The 21,511-nt window shown below is 45.6% G+C and overlaps 1 protein-coding gene across 2 annotated transcripts in view; it reads left to right on the forward strand.

Moving 5' to 3' along the window:
- Positions 1-21,511, forward strand: part of LKAAEAR1 (LKAAEAR motif containing 1) — a 121,921-nt gene that overhangs the window by 77,293 nt on the left and 23,117 nt on the right. For both annotated transcript variants that reach the window (XM_077460381.1, XM_077460382.1), the window contains one exon: positions 15,415-15,756. In XM_077460381.1, the coding sequence (XP_077316507.1) occupies positions 15,415-15,756 (342 nt within the window). The remainder of the gene's footprint in view (positions 1-15,414; positions 15,757-21,511) is intronic.

Below are 21,511 nucleotides of genomic sequence, written 5' to 3' on the forward strand. Positions count from 1 at the left end.
ACGTACAGTCTGCTAATCACTAACACACAACCTGCTTGGTCCACAAAAGTTCGTATAAGGACTGGTAACTTGGTCTAGGGTGCTACAGTACATAGGGTTGAGTGAGGTACAGTCTGCTATTCTATAAGGACTGTTATCGGTCCACAATACATAGGGTTGAGGTGCACTACCTTCTTTCTTCATTTGGCTCACTTCCTTGTCCCAAAAAAGCACACCGTACTATATGCCCCTACCCTCCTCTTTGAAGAGGTTGAGCGGTGTCATATTTCTACTGGGGCTGCTTATGATATCCCTGTGCTGTGCTGACTTCCTCCTGGGGGTTCTTATTATGAGGGGATCACACCATCCCTGTGCTGTGCTGACTTCCTCCTGGGGGTTCTTATTATGAGGGGATCACACCATCCCTGTGCTGTGCTGAGTTTCTCCTGGGCCTGCTTATTATGAGGGGATCACACCATCCCTGTGCTGTGCTGACTTCCTCCTGGGGTTCTTATTATGAGGGAATCACACCATCCCTGTGCTGTGCTGACTTCCTCCTGGGGGTTCTTATTATGAGGGGATCACACCATCCCTGTGATGTGCTGACTTACTCCTGGGCCTGCTTATTATGAGGGGATCACACCATCCCTGTGCTGTGCTGACTTCCTCCTGGGGGGTTCTTATTATGAGGGGATCACACCATCCCTGTGCTGTGCTGACTTACTCCTGGGGGTTCTTATTATGAGGGGATCACACCATCCCTGTGCTGTGCTGAGTTTCTCCTGGGCCTGCTTATTATGAGGGGATCACACCATCCCTGTGCTGTGCTGACTTCCTCCTGGGCCTGCTTATTATGAGGGGATCACACCATCCCTGTGCTGTGCTGAGTTTCTCCTGGGCCTGCTTATTATGAGGGGATCACACCATCCCTGTGCTGTGCTGACTTCCTTCTGGGGGTTCTTATTATGAGGGGATCACACCATCCCTGTGCTGTGCTGACTTCCTCCTGGGGGTTCTTATTATGAGGGGATCACACCATCCCTGTGCTGTGCTGAGTTTCTCCTGGGCCTGCTTATTATGAGGGGATCACACCATCCCTGTGCTGTGCTGACTTCCTCCTGGGCCTGCTTATTATGAGGGGATCACACCATCCCTGTGCTGTGCTGACTTCCTCCTGGGGGTTCTTATTATGAGGGGATCACACCATCCCTGTGCTGTGCTGAGTTTCTCCTGGGCCTGCTTATTATGAGGGGATCACACCATCCCTGTGCTGTGCTGACTTCCTCCTGGGGGTTCTTATTATGAGGGGATCACACCATCCCTGTGCTGTGCTGACTTCCTCCTGGGCCTGCTTATTATGAGGGGATCACACCATCCCTGTGCTGTGCTGACTTCCTCCTGGGGGTTCTTATTATGAGGGGATCACACCATCCCTGTGCTGTGCTGAGTTTCTCCTGGGCCTGCTTATTATGAGGGGATCACACCATCCCTGTGCTGTGCTGACTTCCTCCTGGGGGTTCTTATTATGAGGGGATCACACCATCCCTGTGCTGTGCTGAGTTTCTCCTGGGCCTGCTTATTATGAGGGGATCACACCATCCCTGTGCTGTGCTGACTTCCTCCTGGGGGTTCTTATTATGAGGGGATCACACCATCCCTGTGCTGTGCTGAGTTTCTCCTGGGCCTGCTTATTATGAGGGGATCACACCATCCCTGTGCTGTGCTGACTTCCTCCTGGGGGTTCTTATTATGAGGGGATCACACCATCCCTGTGCTGTGCTGAGTTTCTCCTGGGCCTGCTTATTATGAGGGGATCACACCATCCCTGTGCTGTGCTGACTTCCTCCTGGGGGTTCTTATTATGAGGGGATCACACCATCCCTGTGCTGTGCTGACTTCCTCCTGGGGGTTCTTATTATGAGGGGATCACACCATCCCTGTGCTGTGCTGAGTTTCTCCTGGGCCTGCTTATTATGAGGGGATCACACCATACCTGTGCTGTGCTGACTTCCTCCTGGGGGTTCTTATTATGAGGGGATCACACCATCCCTGTGCTGTGCTGACTTCCTCCTGGGGGTTCTTATTATGAGGGGATCACACCATCCCTGTGCTGTGCTGAGTTTCTCCTGGGCCTGCTTATTATGAGGGGATCACACCATACCTGTGCTGTGCTGACTTCCTCCTGGGGGTTCTTATTATAAGGGGATCACACCATCCCTGTGCTGTGCTGAGTTTCTCCTGGGCCTGCTTATTATGAGGGGATCACACCATCCCTGTGCTGTGCTGACTTCCTCCTGGGGCTGCTTACGGTGTTGATGTCAGTGCTGTATATCACGGTGCTGGTGTGAGTGCTTAATGTCACGGTGCTGCTGTCAGTGCTGTATATCACTGTGCTGATGTCAGTGCTGTATGTCACGCTTCTGATGTCAGTGCCCTCTATCACGGTGCTGCTGTCAGTGCTGTATATCATGGTGCTGATGTCAGTGCTTAATGTCACGCTTCTGATGTCAGTACTCTCTATCACGGTGTTGCTGTCAATGCTGTATGTCACAGTGCTGGTGTTAAGGCTTTATGTCACGCTGCTGATGTCAGTGCCCTCTATCACGGTGCTGTTGTCAGATGACTCTATCACGGTGCAGGTGTCATTGCTGTATGTCACGCTGCTGGTGATCATCTCCTGCACCCTCTTCTTTGCCTACCCTGGTCCCTGACCTTCCCTCTCCTCCATTGCCTTCATGCGCTCCACAGTCCTGAATTGTCAGAACAATTTCCCATATAAAAAAAGAATCTTGTAGTTATCGATCCCAAATTCACCTCATACATGTGTTATGTCATTGGCCATGTGGTGGGACTATGTTTGCCCAGCTAATAATTATCTTGTGGCTGCAAATTTGACCTAAAGGTTTGCGAAGTTCGCCTCCCATTGAAGTCAATGGGGCCCGCGGCGAATGTTCGGTTTCGCGAACGGTCGGCCTCGTTCGCGGTCCGCGTTCGCGAAACGTCCCGTCGGAAGTTCGGACCATCACTAATGTGAAGTAGTAGCATCCGACTCTGAGTGCGATTCTACCACTTCTCATCTTTCTGTTGGAGGATTGGTCACAGGATATTGATGCCTTCAGGCTTTGATACATCTAATATCCATCCGTTCATATGAGCGCGTGACGCCCCGGGACTAGAAGAACGATTTCAAAGGCGCTGTTCGATCCCTTGTAACGGGGGATCAATTGGAGCTGGTAAGCAGCTAATCTTATTATTGGTGGAGGCACTGTTCACATGAGGTGATTGATGGCGGTTTTATCATCAGTGATTATCAAGTCTCGTGGCTGGAATCACTGGTGGACTCACATATGGACTTTGTTTTTATATCTGATGACCTGTCTAATTTTTCTGTATTTTAGTGCGATTCTATCACTTTATATTATTACTACTCTGTAGTTTATGTCATACAGGAGAATCCCTGCCCATACTTGCTGGTTTGTTTTTTCTTTTGTTCTTGTTTTGAGCCTTTATAGCGCAGTTTGTTCCAGCTGTGGTAATATATTTTGCTGAAATGACATTTTGGATCCTATATAGTAGATGACTGTAATCCTCTTTTAAGCACCTATTTCACCAGCCTTTAGACTCATCTTAAAGTGGTTGTAAGCCCACATTTACCTACAGTGAACCTGCACGGTTTAGGATATATTCACTGTATCCGCATGTGCGGATGTCGGCACACTGAAGAAATGGACCAGAGCCCACCAACATCGGTGTGCGGGGACTGCTGCAACAGCTTTGACCAAAGGTAAGTATTTCATAATGAACTAGTATGCAGGCATTGCAGGGTTTTTTTGTTTTGTTTTTGTTTTTTTTGTTTACAACCACTTTAACACACCTAGTAGTTGGCTCGTCTATGTCATCTTTACAATATGGTCCATATCTGGTGCAACAAGGGGTGAGGTTATAAAAAGTGCCTACAAATGGGGCATGGCTACTAGGCGATTAAGAGGAACCATCGGACAACTCACGTCTATCTTCACTAAGGTGCTGGCGAGGCCAAGGAGCGTTGAGAGATTTGATGAGTGTGTCTCGCATGCCCAGGGCCGTTGGTAGGTGGTAAAAGGACCAAGGGCTTCAGCCCGAAGTCCAAGGCTGGAAACGGGGGGGGGGGGGGGAGGGGGATGTTGTACGAGGCAGATTTTTATTGGCTGGGCCATGACACTGACGGTAGTAACCTACATACACTGACCTACCTACACTGACGATAGTGACCTACCTACACTGACTGACCTACCTACACTGACTGACCTACCTACACTGACCTACACCTACACTGACCTACACCTACACTGACCTACACCTACACTGACCTACACCTACACTGACCTACACCTACACTGACCTACACCTACACTGACCTACACCTACACTGACCTACACCTACACTGACCTACACCTACACTGACCTACACCTACACTGACCTACACCTACACTGACCTACAACTACACTGACCTACAACTACACTGACCTACACCTACACTGACCTACACCTACACTGACCTACACCTACACTGACCTACACCTACACTGACCTACACCTACACTGACCTACAACTACACTGACCTACACCTACACTGACCTACACCTACACTGACCTACACCTACACTGACCTACACCTACACTGACCTACACCTACACTGACCTACACCTACACTGACCTACACCTACACTGACATTAACATACAGTGACATTTACCTACACTGACATTTACCTACACTGACATTTACCTACACTGACATTAACATATAGTGACCTACCTACACTGACATTTACCTACACTGACATTTACCTACACTGACATTTACCTACACTGACATTTACCTACACTGACATTTACCTACACTGACATTTACCTACACTGACATTTACCTACACTGACATTAACATATAGTGACCTACCTACACTGACATTTACCTACACTGACCCACATACACTGTCTGACCTACTTCAGTGTGTGGTATAACAGCAGCCATGTCCTCAGTGGAGGAGCCGAGGAGGAGAGGAGAGCGGCTCGCCTGAGCACCAAGCGGGGATGTGGCGCGGCAGCCTCTATGTAATTCCCGCCTTCTGGATCCAACAGCACCTATGATGGACCTCACACGTCCCGTGGTCCCGGCATTGGACCAGTGGGATGTCCATCATAGATGTGCAGGCTCCAGAAGGCAGGACCTGCTATGGCACTCGGCCACACCCAGCCGCACTTGGCCACACTCGGCGGTGCTCAGGATCAGATTGGCCCCAGCGCTCGCCGCGATGCTCGGGGCTAGCAATGCAGAGCTGACACTCGGGGGCTTTAGGGGGTCACATTCGGGGCTTCAGCGCCCCCTAGCCACCATCTCCCAACGCTCCTGCGCATGCCCTGGGTCCGCTAAGATCACCAATGCTTCGGCAATCAGCTGTGTTAAAGTGTGCTGTGGCTTGATTTATTTGGCGTGGTTTTTAAATGCGAGTGTAACTTAAGAGGATCTTCTTGTGTGTGATTAAAAGTTTAACGGTATCGCGCTATGGGAGCATTTCTTTTTTTCTATTTCATGAGAGCACTGTCTATGAAATTGTCAATGGAGTCAGCTTTTCTCCCGCTAAAGTGAAGGATTGTACGCCTGTCATCCACATCCCTGCAAAAAGGTTTGGAAAGCGCTTTTTTGGCAAACACGTTGAGTGTGAGGCTGATCTAGTCGGTGAGTTAATTCACATAAGGGGGAGAGGAATCACATTTCACAGCGGTGTGGTGAAGAAAACACTGATCAATATTGTCTGCTAAAGTGAAGCATGTTTTGAAGACTCACGGACTTTGCAACGTTGTATAAACACTGTATATGTTTTGCAATACTCCTTGAGGAGTGTTTGAATGTATAGTGTAAACTATCACTTATTCACTTGGTTATTTATTATTATTTAATGTTTATTTATCATTATTATTTCTTTCACGGAACTGTATTTAAATTCTTTTGATCTATATTTGATGCATTTTGTAGCATAGGATTTAGTGGTGCAATATACACTTGATTTTAGCACCATGTGTTTTCAATTATTTACAATTGGAAAATTACACAGAAATGAGCTATTACGTTTAAAGAGAATCAGTCGTAATTGAGTATATGTGAGAATCTGATTATATGGTCTCAAAGTAAAGGTAAACTCACATTTAATTATATCTAGCTTGTTAATGCATCGGGGTTGATTTACTAAAGAGAAACTGTGCACTTTGCAAATGCAGTTGCATTTGTTTTCCCTAAAGCTTAGTAAATGAGGTAAAGCTCTGCTGATTTCCATCATCCAATTATGTGCAAGAAAAAAATGCTTATTTTTTTATTTTCCTTGCACCTGTTTGGGTATTATTTACAAAGTGAACCTTTACAATAGAAAATTAGTGCAATTCCACTTGCAAAGTACACAGTCTTTTTGCCTTTAGTAAATCAACCCCATTGCATATAGTGAAATATATATATATATATATATATATATATATATATATATATATATCTCATAAAACAAAAATATGCGTAAATTACAAATAAATAATCAAGTGATTGAACACTGACTAAAAATCAGTATAACCACTAATTCTAAATTTGGTGAAAAACGTGACCCTTTATATTTATCTCCAAACATAAAACTAAACAAAGGTGGGGGAACACAAAATATATATACAGGTTCACCAAATTTAGAATTAGTGGTTATACTGATTTTTAGTCAGTGTTCAATCACTTCATTATTCATTTCCAATTTGCGCATCTTTTTTTGTTTTATATGTACTGTTTACGGATTAAGTATTAATTCTTTTAGATTGCTGCACAATTGTTGGTGCACTCATATTATGTCTGAGTACATACTGTCACATCATATTTATTAAATACTCACTATTTGTTTTTTGAACACATCACAGCTATATCACCTGAAATTCATCAGGTAATTGGGTGAGCGCAGAATTTTTATGTGTTGCACAATATAGTGAACTAGGGCTTTTTTAAATGCAATACTTGTTTCAGTTTTTTTTTTTTTTTTTTTCATCACTTTTCGCAGTGCTTTTGATCACCTCCAGCCTCTTTGCAGCCAATTCTGGTCTACATGCATTCCAGTAATGAATGCATGGCATTTCTCAGGGTGGGTTTCCTGATAGTGACAACAGCGGACCACGCTTGAATAATGTGTATTTGAAACAGCCACTTGTAGTCTCCATCAGAAACCCTATGACAGGGTGACTGCAGGGGTATAACTGGAAGACAGAGACAGATCATCCCCCCCCCATAACAGGAAGAGCCTGAGCAAGGATTTTAATGGCAGGATCACCAGGTATTAAATTAATGGCATTTAATGAGAATTCATAAAAGCTCAAGGTTTTTTACCTTCAAGCTATCTAAAAAAAAAAAAAAAAAAAAACCTGTGTGCAGCAGTCCCTCAAAAATTCTTACCTGAAATATCTCGATCCAGCGTTGTGTACAGGAGCAGTGGCTCTCTCAGGTCTCTTCCTCCTCATTGATTGAGACGGCAGCGGGAGCGGTTGGCTTCAGCTACTGTCAATCACAGCCAGTGAGCCAATGAGGAGAGAAAGAGGGCGGGGAGAGCGGTCGGCTCTGTGTGTGAATGGGCTCACAGAGCAGTGTCTCGGGAGCGAGCCTGCTTGGGTGCCCCCATAGCAAGCTGCTTGCTCTGGGAGCACTCGGCAGGAGGAACGGGCCAGGAATGCCGGTGGAATACTTGGGAAGAGAAGGATCCCGGCTGCTCTGTGCAAAACCGCTGCACAGAGCAGGTAAGGATGACATGCCATTTTTTCTTTTTTTTTTTCTTTAAAAGCCCTCCTTTTAATATTACTTTCTTCTTCTTTTTTTTTTTTTTTTTTTTTTTTAAATGACACCAACATTTTAAAGCTCATATGAAATGCCAGTGATTGGGGTTCCATCTACTTTAAAGAGTGTATATTTGGATTCATGCGTAAGCTAAGTGGTGACGGGTTCTCTTTTAATAGAGAATATGGCTGACAGTGACCGTGTTGCCTTTATAGGCAGGTGCGGTGTACAGGGGGAACGCTCTTCGTTTTTGTAACTGAAGCATTTTTGAGGAGTAGGGATAGTATTTGATCCTGGTGGCTCCAACCTGAATTGCCTCCTCCACATTTTGTTCTACACATTTTGTTCTCAGCTTGAGAGCCGTCTATTTTCCTCCCAGGCCACTACATCTGCTCTCTTCACCCACTTTTATTTTAACCATTTGCAAGGCAACTATCTCGATGTGTTTCCTCCATGCTCTGCGGGAGTAACAGTTTGTCTGCGATGCGCTGAGCTGTTTTCACCTCTAGCGGCTGTTCTCCGGGGGGGTGTCAGAAGGTCTTCCTTGCAAGAAAGCAAAACCATACAGCAAATTTCCAACAAATCTCTTCTGTTCCGCTAAGACAAATAATCCTCGCAACGTACAGTGAACCGGGACAACGAGCCTGTCTAAGGATTTCCCAGAAGAAATCTCCAACATGCTCACAAAGCCAAGCTTTTTACCTCTTTTCTTTTAAATCCATTTTTATTTAAGAGGATTTTAAATTCATGCAGAATTCAAGGTCAAAATCCAAAACGCATCAGGTTTGAGCAAAGAAAACTGCAGTTCCAGTGAAGCTGTTGCCTGCAGCAAAGAGGATCTACCAATCCTAAGCATCCAGTGAGGATTCCATCTCTGGAAGGTGATTGGTTGCTATGGGGCAGGTGCTCAACTTTTGTTACGGTTCTCCTGTACCGGCATCCTTGCAGCTTATTTGAAGCATACCTAAAGTAAACAAAAGTAAAAAAACAGTCAGGCCTCTTTCATGCAGACTGTCCGTTCAGGTTTTTAGGTGGACCTGAACTCACGCTCCATAGACCTGACATGTGACATGTCCGCTGACATCCGCTCCAATCCGAAAAAGTGTGACGGTGGAAAAACCTACTTTTCCAATCGTCTGAGTATCGGATCGGGTGACCACGGACTCTACGGTCTGTCTTCATCCGATCCTCCATAGGGGAGAGCAGCGCTCTGACAGGTCCGTCCTTGCACAGTGTGTAAAGACAGATCTGTCATCTTCCTGCTCAGTGAGGGATCGACACCCACTGAGCAGAGCGGGCTCCGTACACAGACACATCCGGAGGAGCTTTTATCCTATAATTTATGTTTAATCTAAGTTTATAAGTTCAGTGTTGGGGCAGGTGAGCAGGGGGGTTCAGTGTTGGGGCAGGTGAGCAGGGGGGTTCAGTGTTGGGGCAGGTGAGCAGGGGGGTTCAGTGTTGGGGCAGGTGAGCAGGGGGGTTCAGTGTTGGGGCAGGTGAGCAGGGGGGTTCAGTGTTGGGGCAGGTGAGCAGGGCGGTTCAGTGTTGGGGCAGGTGAGCAGGGCGGTTCAGTGTTGGGGCAGATGAGCAGGGCGGTTCAGTGTTGGGGCAGATGAGCAGGGCGGTTCAGTGTTGGGGCAGATGAGCAGGGCGGTTCAGTGTTGGGGCAGATGAGCAGGGCGGTTCAGTGTTGGGGCAGATGAGCAGGGCGGTTCAGTGTTGGGGCAGATGAGCAGGGCGGTTCAGTGTTGGGGCAGATGAGCAGGGCGGTTCAGTGTTGGGGCAGATGAGCAGGGCGGTTCATTGTTGGGGCAGATGAGCAGGGCGGTTCAGTGTTGGGGCAGATGAGCAGGGGGGTTCAGTGTTGGGGCAGATGAGCAGGGGGGTTCAGTGTTGGGGCAGATGAGCAGGGGGGTTCAGTGTTGGGGCAGATGAGCAGGGGGGTTCAGTGTTGGGGCAGATGAGCAGGGGGGTTCAGTGTTGGGGCAGATGAGCAGGGGGGTTCAGTGTTGGGGCAGATGAGCAGGGGGGTTCAGTGTTGGGCCACATGAGCAGGGCGGTTCAGTGTTGGGCCACATGAGCAGGGCGGTTCAGTGTTGGGCCACATGAGCAGGGCGGTTCAGTGTTTGGGCAGATGAGCAGGGGGGGTTCAGTGTTGGGGCAGATGAGCAGGGGGGTTCAGTGTTGGGGCAGATGAGCAGGGCGGTTCAGTGTTGGGGCTGATGAGCAGGGCGGTTCAGTGTTGGGGCAGATGAGCAGGGCGGTTCAGTGTTGGGCCAGATGAGCAGGGCGGTTCAGTGTTGGGCCAGATGAGCAGGGCGGTTCAGTGTTGGGCCAGATGAGCAGGGGGATTCAGTGTTGGGGCAGGTGAGCAGGGGGGTTCAGTGCTGGGCCAGATGAGCAGGGGGGTTCAGTGTTGGGCCAGATGAGCAGGGGGGTTCAGTGTTGGGCCAGATGAGCAGGGGGGTTCAGTGTTGGGCCAGATGAGCAGGGGGGTTCAGTGTTGGGCCAGATGAGCAGGGCGGTTCAGTGTTGGGCCAGATGAGCAGGGCGGTTCAGTGTTGGGCCAGATGAGCAGGGGGGTTCAGTGTTGGGCCAGATGAGCAGGGGGGTTCAGTGTTGGGGCAGGTGAGCAGGGGGGGTTCAGTGTTGGGCCAGATGAGCAGGGGGGTTCAGTGTTGGGCCAGATGAGCAGGGGGGTTCAGTGTTGGGCCAGATGAGCAGGGGGGTTCAGTGTTGGGCCAGATGAGCAGGGGGGTTCAGTGTTGGGCCAGATGAGCAGGGGGGTTCAGTGTTGGGGCAGATGAGCAGGGGGGTTCAGTGTTGGGGCAGATGAGCAGGGCGGTTCAGTGTTGGGGCAGATGAGCAGGGGGGTTCAGTGTTGGGGCAGATGAGCAGGGGGGGTTCAGTGTTGGGGCAGATGAGCAGGGGGGGTTCAGTGTTGGGGCAGATGAGCAGGGGGGTTCAGTGTTGGGGCAGATGAGCAGGGGGGTTCAGTGTTGGGGCAGATGAGCAGGGGGGTTCAGTGTTGGGGCAGATGAGCAGGGGGGTTCAGTGTTGGGGCAGATGAGCAGGGGGGTTCAGTGTTGGGGCAGATGAGCAGGGGGGGACAGTGATCTGAGGTGTGAGAGTGCAGAATGTTCGTTTCTCACTACTAAAGTAGCTTACAGGATTTACTTTACGAAAAATCCTTTTCATGATTGAGAGTGTGAAGTTTCCATTTTTTGGTTATAAAATCGGCAGCAAAAGATTGAGAGTGGGTTCTCTATTTTTCGGTCGGAAAAAGTTCCAATCGGAAATTCCGATCGTCTGTACAAATTCCGACCTGCAAAATTCCTACGCATGCTTGGAAACAATTCGACGCATGCTCGGAAGCATTGAATTTCATTTTCTCGGCTCGTCGTAGTGTTGTACATCACCGCGGTTCTTGGCGGTCGAAAAGTTCAGAGAACTTTTGTGTGACCCGTGTGTATACAAGCCAAGCTTGAGCGGAATTCCGTCTGAAAAACCATCCAAGTTTTTTTCCCGACGGAAAATCTGCTTGTGTGTACGGGGCATAACAGAACTTCTAAACTACAGGTGTCAACCATAAGGCCCGTGATCCGAATCCATGAGCCGAATCGATGCAGTGGGGAGTGGCTGAGTTTCTGCACCTATTCTCTCTCTCTAAAAAAAAAAAAAAAAAATCTCTGGATTAATTTGTATAGTCTTACATATCGAACCAGTCCTTTGAGGGCCACCATCCATGATGCTGATGTGACCCACAATGAAATTGAGTTTGACAATTAAAAAAAAATAGCAGTTTTTTTGTTTTTTTTTAATGATCTTGCCGTTGTTTGTCCTCAACATCTATCTGCAGCCACGTACATTGCTCCAGATTCCGATGAAGGTCATGCTGGTATTGTTCTATCAAGATGAGAGCTCTTTAGGACCTCATGGACCTCGGAACACTAGGCCTGTCTGTCAGTAGTTGTCTTTCCAGGTTATTCTTTAGCAGCACTATCTGTCCACCTTAGATTCTGTCATCACCTTCTCTCTTTCCTCTCCGTCTGTCACAGTATTTGTCTCTTTTCCATCGCGATGTGTGACCAGAGTGTCTGAAGTTTACTCTATTATTGTTTTTTTTATTTTTTTCTGGTGAGCCGGTTTATTTCTTTGAATGTTGAAAAATGTGTTCTTGCAGTCACAGGAATTCTCAACGGTTGAAAGTCTTTTGTATTTTTCTTCTTCTTCTGTGGCGGCTGTGTAATACTGCTGGGAAGAATGCGGCTCTGCGATCGTTGGATTGTACTTACTCAAATACAAGTGTATTTTGTTCATTTTATTGACAATAATGTAATCGTTTTGGATGATTTGGGAGGTGCATTGCGATCCCAGGTTTAAGGGAGAACTGTATTCAAGTGTTAGTGATTGTAAACTCAAAATAAAATAAAAAAATGAAACACTTAGCTGCTCTGTGCAATTCCACTGAAATTCCTAAAACTCCTCTTCTGGGGTCCCTCGCTGGCAGTCCTGGCCCCTCCCTCTTCTCGGTGCGCCACCATAGGAAGCCTCTTCCTATGGTGGCACCCCTGCGGGCTCGATCTTGAGCAGCATTGCCTGCGTCTATGGACACAGACAGTGTGGCTTGGCTCCACCCCCCCCCACTTCCTCATCACAGGATTTGTTTGACAGCAAAGAGAGCCAATGGCTCTCGCTGCCTCAGCAAAGCCTGTGAGAGTAGGGAGAAGAGAAGAGAGCTGCTACAGACGAGCACAACAAGCCAGTGCAGGCTCAGATAAGTATAAGGGGGGGCGAGGGGGCGATACTATTACCTAAACATTTTTTTTCCTTAACCACTTAAGGGACCGCCTCACGCCGATGTACAACGGCAGAATGGCACGGCTGGGCACAAGCACGTACCTGTACATTGCTCTTTTAAGTGCCCAGCCGTGGGTCACTTGCGCCACCGGCGGCGCACTCCCGACCCGGTCCTGAGCTCCGTGACCGTGGGACCAGTGGACCCGATCGCCGCTGGTGTCCCACAATCGGGTCACAGAGCTGAAGAACGAGGAATCAAACCTCTCCCCGTGCTTCCTACTGTGGCTGTCACCGATCGTCTGTTCCCTGATATAGGGAAAGACAATCAGTGACGTCACATGCCAGGCCACGCCCCCTACAATAAAAAAAAAACACATAACGTCATTCATAACCCCTCCTCGCCCCCTAGTGGTTAACTCCGTCACTGCCAGTGTTATTTACACAGGAATCAGTGCATTTAAATAGCACTGATTGCTGTATAAATGACAGTGGTCCCAAAAATGTGTCAAAAAGGTCCGATGTGTCCCCCACAATGTCGCAGTCACAATAAAAAATCGCTGATCGCCGCCATTACTAGTAAAAAAAATATATATATTAATAAAAATGCTATAAAACTATCCCCTATTTTGGAAACGCTATAACTTTTGCGCAAACCAATCAATAATCGCTAATTGCGATTTTTTTTAACAAATATATATGTAGAAGAATACGTATCGGCCTAAACTGAGGGGAAAAAAATGTTTTTTTATATATTTTTTTGGGGATATTTTTTATAGCAAAATAAAAAAATATAGAATTTTTTTCAAAATTGTCGCTCTATTTTTGTTTATAGCGCAAATAATAAAAAACGCAGAGGTGATCAAATACCACCAAAAGAAAGCTCTATTTGTGGGAAAAAAAGGAAGCCAATTTTGTTTGGGAGCCACAACGCATGACCGCGCAATTGTCAGTTAAAGCGACGCAGTGCCGAATCGCAAAAAGGGGCTTGGTCCTTGGGCTGCAAATTGGTCCGGGGCTTAAGTGGTTAATGCAAGGAATACATTAAAGCTGAAATCCAGGCAAGTTCATTTTTGTCCATGCAGTGGGGCTGTGTCTGCACTGCATGGGTTAACTGCTCATTTTATTCTAGGGGAAGGACCGCAGAAATATAGTTACCTGATCAGCCGATCCTCCCCTCACAAGACCGGTACTGCACCCCCGCGCTCCAGACACAGTAGCGCCTCTTTCAGGGCGCTTTGCAGTCGCTATTTTTAGCTCTGTAGAGTCTTCAAAACGCCCCAATGTGAAAGGGGTCTTAATGAGGGAAGTTTAACCACTTAAACTCTAAACATTTTTCTAACACTTGTTGGTTTCAAGTTAAAATCATAATTTTTTGCTAGAAAATGCCTTAGATCCCCAAACATTATATATTTTTTTTAATAGAGACACTAGAGAATAAAATGGTAGTTGCAATATTTTTTGGCACACTGTATTTGCTCAGCAGTCTTTCAAATGCAGTTTTTGGGGGAAAAAAATACTTTAATTAAAAAAAAAAAAAAAACTAAACAGTAAAGTTAGCCCGATTTTTTTTTTTTTTTTTTTTTTTTTTTTTTTTTTGTATAATATGAAAGATGTTACGCTGCAAGAATCATGAGAGAATCGTGATCTTTATTCTAAGCAAAAAAATTATTCTCATTTTTGCCCAAATCGTGTAACCACTATAAAAAAGGAGCAGTTGACACATGCAATGTGGGCAAAAAAATTACCCGAAATTGAGCTATAAGTTAAAAAATGTTTAGGCTTTAGAACCACTTTAACAAAGAGATCACCTTGCAGGGATGAATACATAAAATAAGAGGGCCCTTAAATGCTCACCTTCTCTGGAGAAAATGCTGCTCCACAACACTTCAGGGCTTATCAAATAACCAGAATATTAGGTCAGATGAGCAGCAATTTTTTCAGGACAGGCATTTTAGAATTTCTTACTTACACTATATTGTCAAAAGTATTGGGACACCTGCCTTTACACACACGGGTTTATTGGCATCCCAGTCTTAGTCCGTAGGGAACAATATTGGAGTTGGACCACCCTTTGCAGCTATAACAGCTTCAACTCTTCTGGGAAGGATGTCCACAAGGTTTAGGAGTGTGTCTATGGGAATGTTTTACCATTCTTCCAGAAGAGCATTTGTGATCAGGCATTGATGTTGGAGAGAAGGCCTGGCTCGCAGTCTCCGCTCCAATTCATCCCAAATGTGTTCTATTGGGTTGAGGTTGGGGCAGTCAAGTTCCTCTACCCCAAACTCTCTCACCCATGTCTTTATGGACCTTGCTTTGTGCACTGGTCCAAAGAGTTCCCTTCACTGGAACTAAGGGGCCAAGCCCAACCCTTGAAAAACAGCCCCACACCATATACCCCCCTCCACCAAATGAGTTGGACCAGTGCTCAAAGCAAAGTCCATAAAGACATGGATGAGTGAGTTTAGATTGGAGGAACTTGACTGGCCAGAACAGAGTCCTGACCTCAACCCAATACCTTTGGGATGAATTAGAGCACAGACAGTGAGCCAGGCCTTCTCGTCCAACATCAATGCCTGACCTCACAAATGCGCTTCTGGAAGAATGGTCAAACATTCCCATAGACACACTCCTAAACCTTCTGGACGGCCTTCCCAGAAGAGTTGAAGCTGTTATACCTGCAAAGGGTGGGCCAACTCAATATTGAACCCTACGGACTAAGGCGTTCCAATACTTTTGACAATATGGTGTATCTCTATAATCTTTGTAATTGGAAAACCCTAATGTTCTGTTTTTTTAATTGTAGGATTTGTCTTGGTTCTTTTTGAGGATACTGCAAAAATTCCTAATGACGACGTCAAATAAAGTTCAGCCTAAAACTTTGAAGAAAGGTGCCAACCAGGGAAAGATGGACCCCATGCAACGTGCCAGATACTTGGCGTACGAGCAGCCGAACAAATCGGTAGCAGCCTCATTAGCGGTCACCCAGACCCGGCTGAAAGAACACGCCGTCAGATCCCAGGCTGAGACCCGAAAACAGATCCCAAACCTCGAGCAGGAGAGGCAGGCCAAGGTGGTGGGCCAGCTGAAGGCCGCAGAAGCCCGAAACCGTATCCGCCTGATGAGATTCCGCTTCCAGTGCATGAAAGTAAGATTAGTTTTATGTATCCCGGGGGATTCCCACCGACCAATTTTATCTGCTGATAGAACTAAAAAAAACGTTTGCTTGTCAGCTTTATTGATGTTTTCAGAATGCTAGCAGATTAGTCCTGCTGGGAGAATTAGTGACAAAATTATTTGTGATTGTACGGAGGGTCAGGAGTTCATTGTCAGAATTCTTTATTAGTGTGCACTGGCCATAAAATGATTCTTCTAATATATTTATGTGGGGGCTGTCATTGCTGACATTGCTGGTGTAAACATGTGCACGGGTCTGTCGTTCTCACCCCTCATAGCATGAGGTACCATCTGTGCTTGTGATAGACAGATGAGACGTGATCAACAGAAGTGTGAAAAACACTTTGCGTGCAACCCCGACTGACAAGCTCTGCACTGCAAGATGTGAGAGCAGAATGAAGACAGACCTACAGCTGTCTGAAGGAATACCTTCAGGTCTCCTGCGCTCTGGTTTCTTGTAAACGCTGACAGGAGAAAATCAGGATTTATAAACTCATCTAAGCTGCATTATTTCATTATTGCATTATTTCATTGTTGCATTATTACGGTGGCACAGTGGTATAGTGGGGGCGGCACAGTGGTGTAGTGGTTAGCACTCTCACCTAATTAAGAAGGGTCACTGGTTCGAATCCCAACCACGACACTACCTGCCTGGAGTTTGCATGATCTCCCTGTGCCTGCATGGGTTTCCTCCGGGTACTCCGGCTTCCTCCCACACTCCAAAGATATCCAAGTAGGTTAATTGGCTTCTGTCCAAAATTGGCCCTAGTATATGAATGGGGACTTTGGATTGTGGGCTCCTTGAGAGTACGGACCAAGGTGAGTGTGCAATGTATAGGGATAAGGACAATTGTAGACACTCACTCAGGTTGAACTGGATGGACTGGTGTCTTTATTCAACCTTACTAACTATGTAACTATGTTAATCAGTTTAGGCGAGTTTAGCAGTATTTGGAGTTTGTGCGTTTTATTTACTTAAAGTGGTGTTGCCACCAAAAATATAACCTAACTTGTATGTGCAGCAAAGGGTCTTAATAAAATGAATTGGATAATAAAAATTTTTTTACTTACCTATTTCTTGCGGTTGCTAGGTGGTCCCACGAAATCTGCCTCTTCCATTGCCCGGGCTAAAAACGTCACTTCCCTCGGCAGCCCGGCTCGCTAAGGCTCCTGGGAGAAGTATGTCACCATTTCCCAGGATGCCTTGGGCATCACCGAGGGTGTAGTGTCATATTTTGCTGCCTATCACAGGATGCTGCGGAAGTGACGTTGCCGCCAGAAATTGCGTACTGCGCATGCGCGATGCGTTCCAAACACTCGCGCCGTGCGTTCCAACAGGCAGCAAAATATGACACTACAACGGCGCTCGATATAGCGCTGACTGCGCATGCGCGAGATCTAATCGAACGGGTGGTGCATGCTGGTCTTTTATCAGCGCACTCTCCCGGAAGAGGATGCCTGTGGGCTTCACATGCCCACAGGCAAAATGACAACCGTCAGGAGACGGTTTTATAAAATCTTTTTTAATGACAAAACAGCATGCTGCTGGATGGAAAAAACGAAAAAGTAAGTGTTAGATTTAATTATAATAATGATTGTCAGTATGCAAAAAAAAAAAAAAAACGATCAAGACAGTGGAATCCCGCTTTAACCACTCCCAAACTGCCCACTGTAGATATACTGCGGCAGGGGGCGGCTACTCTGTGCCTAGTACGTGATCTGACACCTGCAGGTCTGGGGCACACACGTGCCCTGCCCGCAGCCCAGTTCTGCTATAATCGTACACAACGGGAGCCCATCGGTGTGTACCGCAGACCCGATGTCCGACGGGCACCCGCCGAATGTGCAAACTTTTGCGCAAGCCAATCAATATACGCTTATTGCAATTTTTTTTTTTTTTACCGAATGCAAATACATATTGGCCTAAACGGACTAAGAAATGTTGCTGTTTTTTATATTTTTTTGGGGAGATATTTATTATAGAAAAAGTAAATTTTTTCAAAATTTGTACATTTTTTGTTTATAGTGCAAAAAGAAAAAAACAGAGGTGATCAAATGCCACGGAAAGAGAGCTCTATTTGTGGGGAGAAAAAACATTATTATTATTATTATTTTACAGGATTTATATAGCGCCAACAGTTTTCGCAGCACTTTATAACATGAGGGCAGACAGTACAGTTACAATACAATTCAATACAAGCGGAATCAGGGAGCTTACAATCTAGGAATGACGAATTCTATTTGGGTACAGCGTCGCACGACTGCGCAATTGTCATTTAGTAACGCAGTGCCGTATCACAAAAATTACCTGGTCAGGCAGGGGGGTAAACCTTCTGGAGGGTAAGTGGTTAATTGGCCAGAATTTAATTTTTTTTTCTGGCAATTGAAAATAAACAAATGCTGAAGTGCTAAAGGCGCCTATCGTTTATGAGCGTTTTATGGTCGGTTAGGCACGGTTAACAGCGTTCCGCGTTTTTTGTGGTTAAGGTTCCCACTTCTGAATTCGATTTTAGGGCATTCAGAAAACCCACTCTCCACTATTGGGAAATCAGATGGTAATGGATCGCCTGTCCGTTTCCATCCAATCCGACCTACCAGACGCATGGAAAATAGGACTACCATCTGTCTGTTTTTGGCGGACAGGATCAGATCGGATGGCGGCGGGTGTCAGTGGACATGTTTCTGCTGACATTCGCCGCTCCATAAAGGACAATACAGTGTCCAATCAGGTCTGAAAAACTGACAGTCAGACCTGACCAGACGGGGCTCGTGTGAAAGGGACCTAAGACCCCATACACACTATTAGATTTTCTGCAGATTTTTGTCTTCAGATTTACCAAAACCATATAATATGAGGTCAAACCTTAAGGCCGCGTACACACGGGCGGACTGTTCGCCCAACTTTGTTCGTCAAACAGTTTGACAAACAGTCCGTTCAAAATTAGCATGAACGGACTTGACCACACACGACGAACAAACAGTCCGCTGAAAACTTGCGCGATGACGTGAATGGCACGTACAACGGGACGAGAAATTCGATGTCCAATACACTGCAATGCAACCTTCGCCGTGTAAATTCTTTCTGAGCATGCGCGAGACTTAGTTTGACGAACAAGCCTACACACGGGCGGACTGTCCGCTCAAACCAAGTTTCAGCGGTCAGTCTTACGGAAATTCCGAAAAACTTTGTTCGTCAGACTGTCCGCTGAAACTGTCCGCTGAAGCCCACACACGAGCGGACTGTCCGCTGAAACACTGTTCAGCGGACAAAGTTGGGCGAACAGTCCGCCCGTGTGTACGCGGCCTAAGAGTTTTAATTTGTATGCAATCAGGCCGGCCCTTCCACTACATGGTTTTGGTAAATCTGAAGACATAAATCTGCAGAAAATCTAATAGTGTGTATAGGATGTAACTCCCAAAGGATAATTGTTGTGTAAATGTCAGTGGTCCCAAAAAAAGTGTCAAAAGTGTCCGATCCGTCCGCTGCAATGTTGCAGTCCCGCTAAAAATCGTAGATCGCTGCCATTACTAGTAAAAAAAAAAAATGTCCTAAACAGTGTGCACGAGGCCTTCTATATACAATATACTTAAATGCTGCGTGCACACTATCGGAATTTCGGCCAGCAAAAGACCGATGAGAGCTTTTCATCAGAAAATGTGACCGTGTGTACGCTCCATCGGAATTTAGCTGGCCGAATTCCCGCCAGCAAAAATTTGAATTCAAATTTATCGGAAATTCCGATCGTGTGTATGCAATTCCGACGTGCAAAAACTCACGCATGCTCAGACTCAACTAGGAGACGGAAGCTATTGGCTACTGGGTATTGAACTTGCTTTTTCTAGTCCCGTCATACCTGTTGTACGTCACCGCGTTCTTGGCAGTCGGAATTTGGTGTGACCGTGTGTAGGCAAGACAGCTTGAGCGAAATCCCGTCAGAATTCCGTCGGGAAAACCATCAGAGCTTTTTCCGACCAAAATTTTGATCGGGTGTACGCGGCAAAAGAGTATTTCACTTCCACTTCAATCAAATTTGAGAAAACCCCTTTAATGTTCCCATATACACAGAATGCCTTTTTATTATTATTATTATTATTATTTTTATTTTTTTTAATAACTAACTTACTTTTATAACTATAACTTTATAAATAAAAAGTATTTTAAAAGACTTTTGTGATAAGAAATTATGTGTAGAAATATTTGAAACATTAACATATAGCAATACATTTATTTATCAAAAATATTGATAAATAAATAAATATATGATAGATAGATAAGATATATCAAGCGTATATCTTTTTACAGGTTTATCTAACAATAATTGAGAGAAAATATAATTTCTCCTTATGAAGGCAATGCTGGACTTCCCAGCATTACGGAAACACGGTATAAACCAGCTTTGATAGGTCAGGTAGGGTCTGCTTTCTTCCCTATTTACATAAACACACAGCAACAAGATTGCGGAGGAGAAGGCACTAGGCCTTTCATTCCATTCTACCATAAATACAGCACTTGTGCTCACTCAAGAGGTCTCGGTGCTTTTAGAAATAATGACAGGAGCCGTGTTTCAGGAGGTCACAGTGAACTCACAAAATGCAGTTCATAAAATCGCGGCTTGATAAAGGACACGTAGCTTTTATGTCTGGTTTTGTAGAGGTATACCGGACAAAGTTACGCATCAGAAGAAGTTGGTCTATTTTCTTTTCTCGGTGCTGCTGTTCACGTTTTCCAACTTACGGTCTACATGTTTCTGCTCTATTGGCTTCATCCGTTCACACCAATGTGTTTTTTTTTTTTTTTTTTTTTTTTACGCTTATTGCTTTTTTTTTTTTTTAAGAAACGCAGGACATTTTTTTTTTTTTTTAACACGGGTTCCTATGAATCACGTTCACATCACTGCATTTTTGTACCTCTCGCATTTTTGGAAAGGGTCAGGGACTTTTCTTAAATGCAAAACCGTGCTTTTTTTTTCGGTTCAATAGACTTCAATGGAGAAGCTGCAGAAAAGCATGTAGTGCATTTTTACTGCGATATTGCCGCAATTTGCATCTTGCGTTTTTAAAATCTGCCCATCAAAAAAAAAAAAAAAAAGAATAATAAAAGGAGAAAATTGCAGTAAAAAAAATTGAAAAAACGCAGAAAGAAAAAATAGATCATGTTCCCTTAAAGGGGAAGTACACCCTAAAACTAAAACCCCTACATCTACGGCAGACTTTCTTAACCTTTTCAACACAGAGGAACCCTTGAAATAGTTTTTCGGTCCCGGGGAACCCCTGCTAAAAATTATAAATCTATAACTCCTGATACAACAATGTGATGGTCAGTGGGGAGAATGGTCCTTACGCTTGCAGTCATTGGGAAAAGTTACCTCTTTACAGATAGCTAAAAAGATCAATGGTGTCAGTGGGAACTTATCTGAGAGGCAGAAATTGCCCAATGCTGAAGGAACCCATTACAACCTCTGGAGGAACCCTGGTTGAGAATCACTGATCTACGGACATGCACATTCTAACACTAACCTAGCTAGCCTAGTAAAGAAAAAAAATTTGTATACATACCTTTTCTGAAGCCGATCCGATCTGGTCTCCAGCGGTCTGCAGAGGACACAGCAGACAACAGCTGTGAAATGAATGGGGAGTAACATCACCTATAGACTTGCTATGGGGCTTCCGTTGTCGGCTCTGCACCCGCCCACACAGCGAAGCCGCAGCTGACAGCTCAGTGAGGC

This window comes from Lithobates pipiens, unplaced genomic scaffold (assembly GCF_037356315.1).
Source record: "Lithobates pipiens isolate NorthernLeopardFrog02 unplaced genomic scaffold, aLitPip1_a1.2 Scaffold_28, whole genome shotgun sequence".
NCBI lineage: Eukaryota > Metazoa > Chordata > Amphibia > Anura > Ranidae > Lithobates > Lithobates pipiens.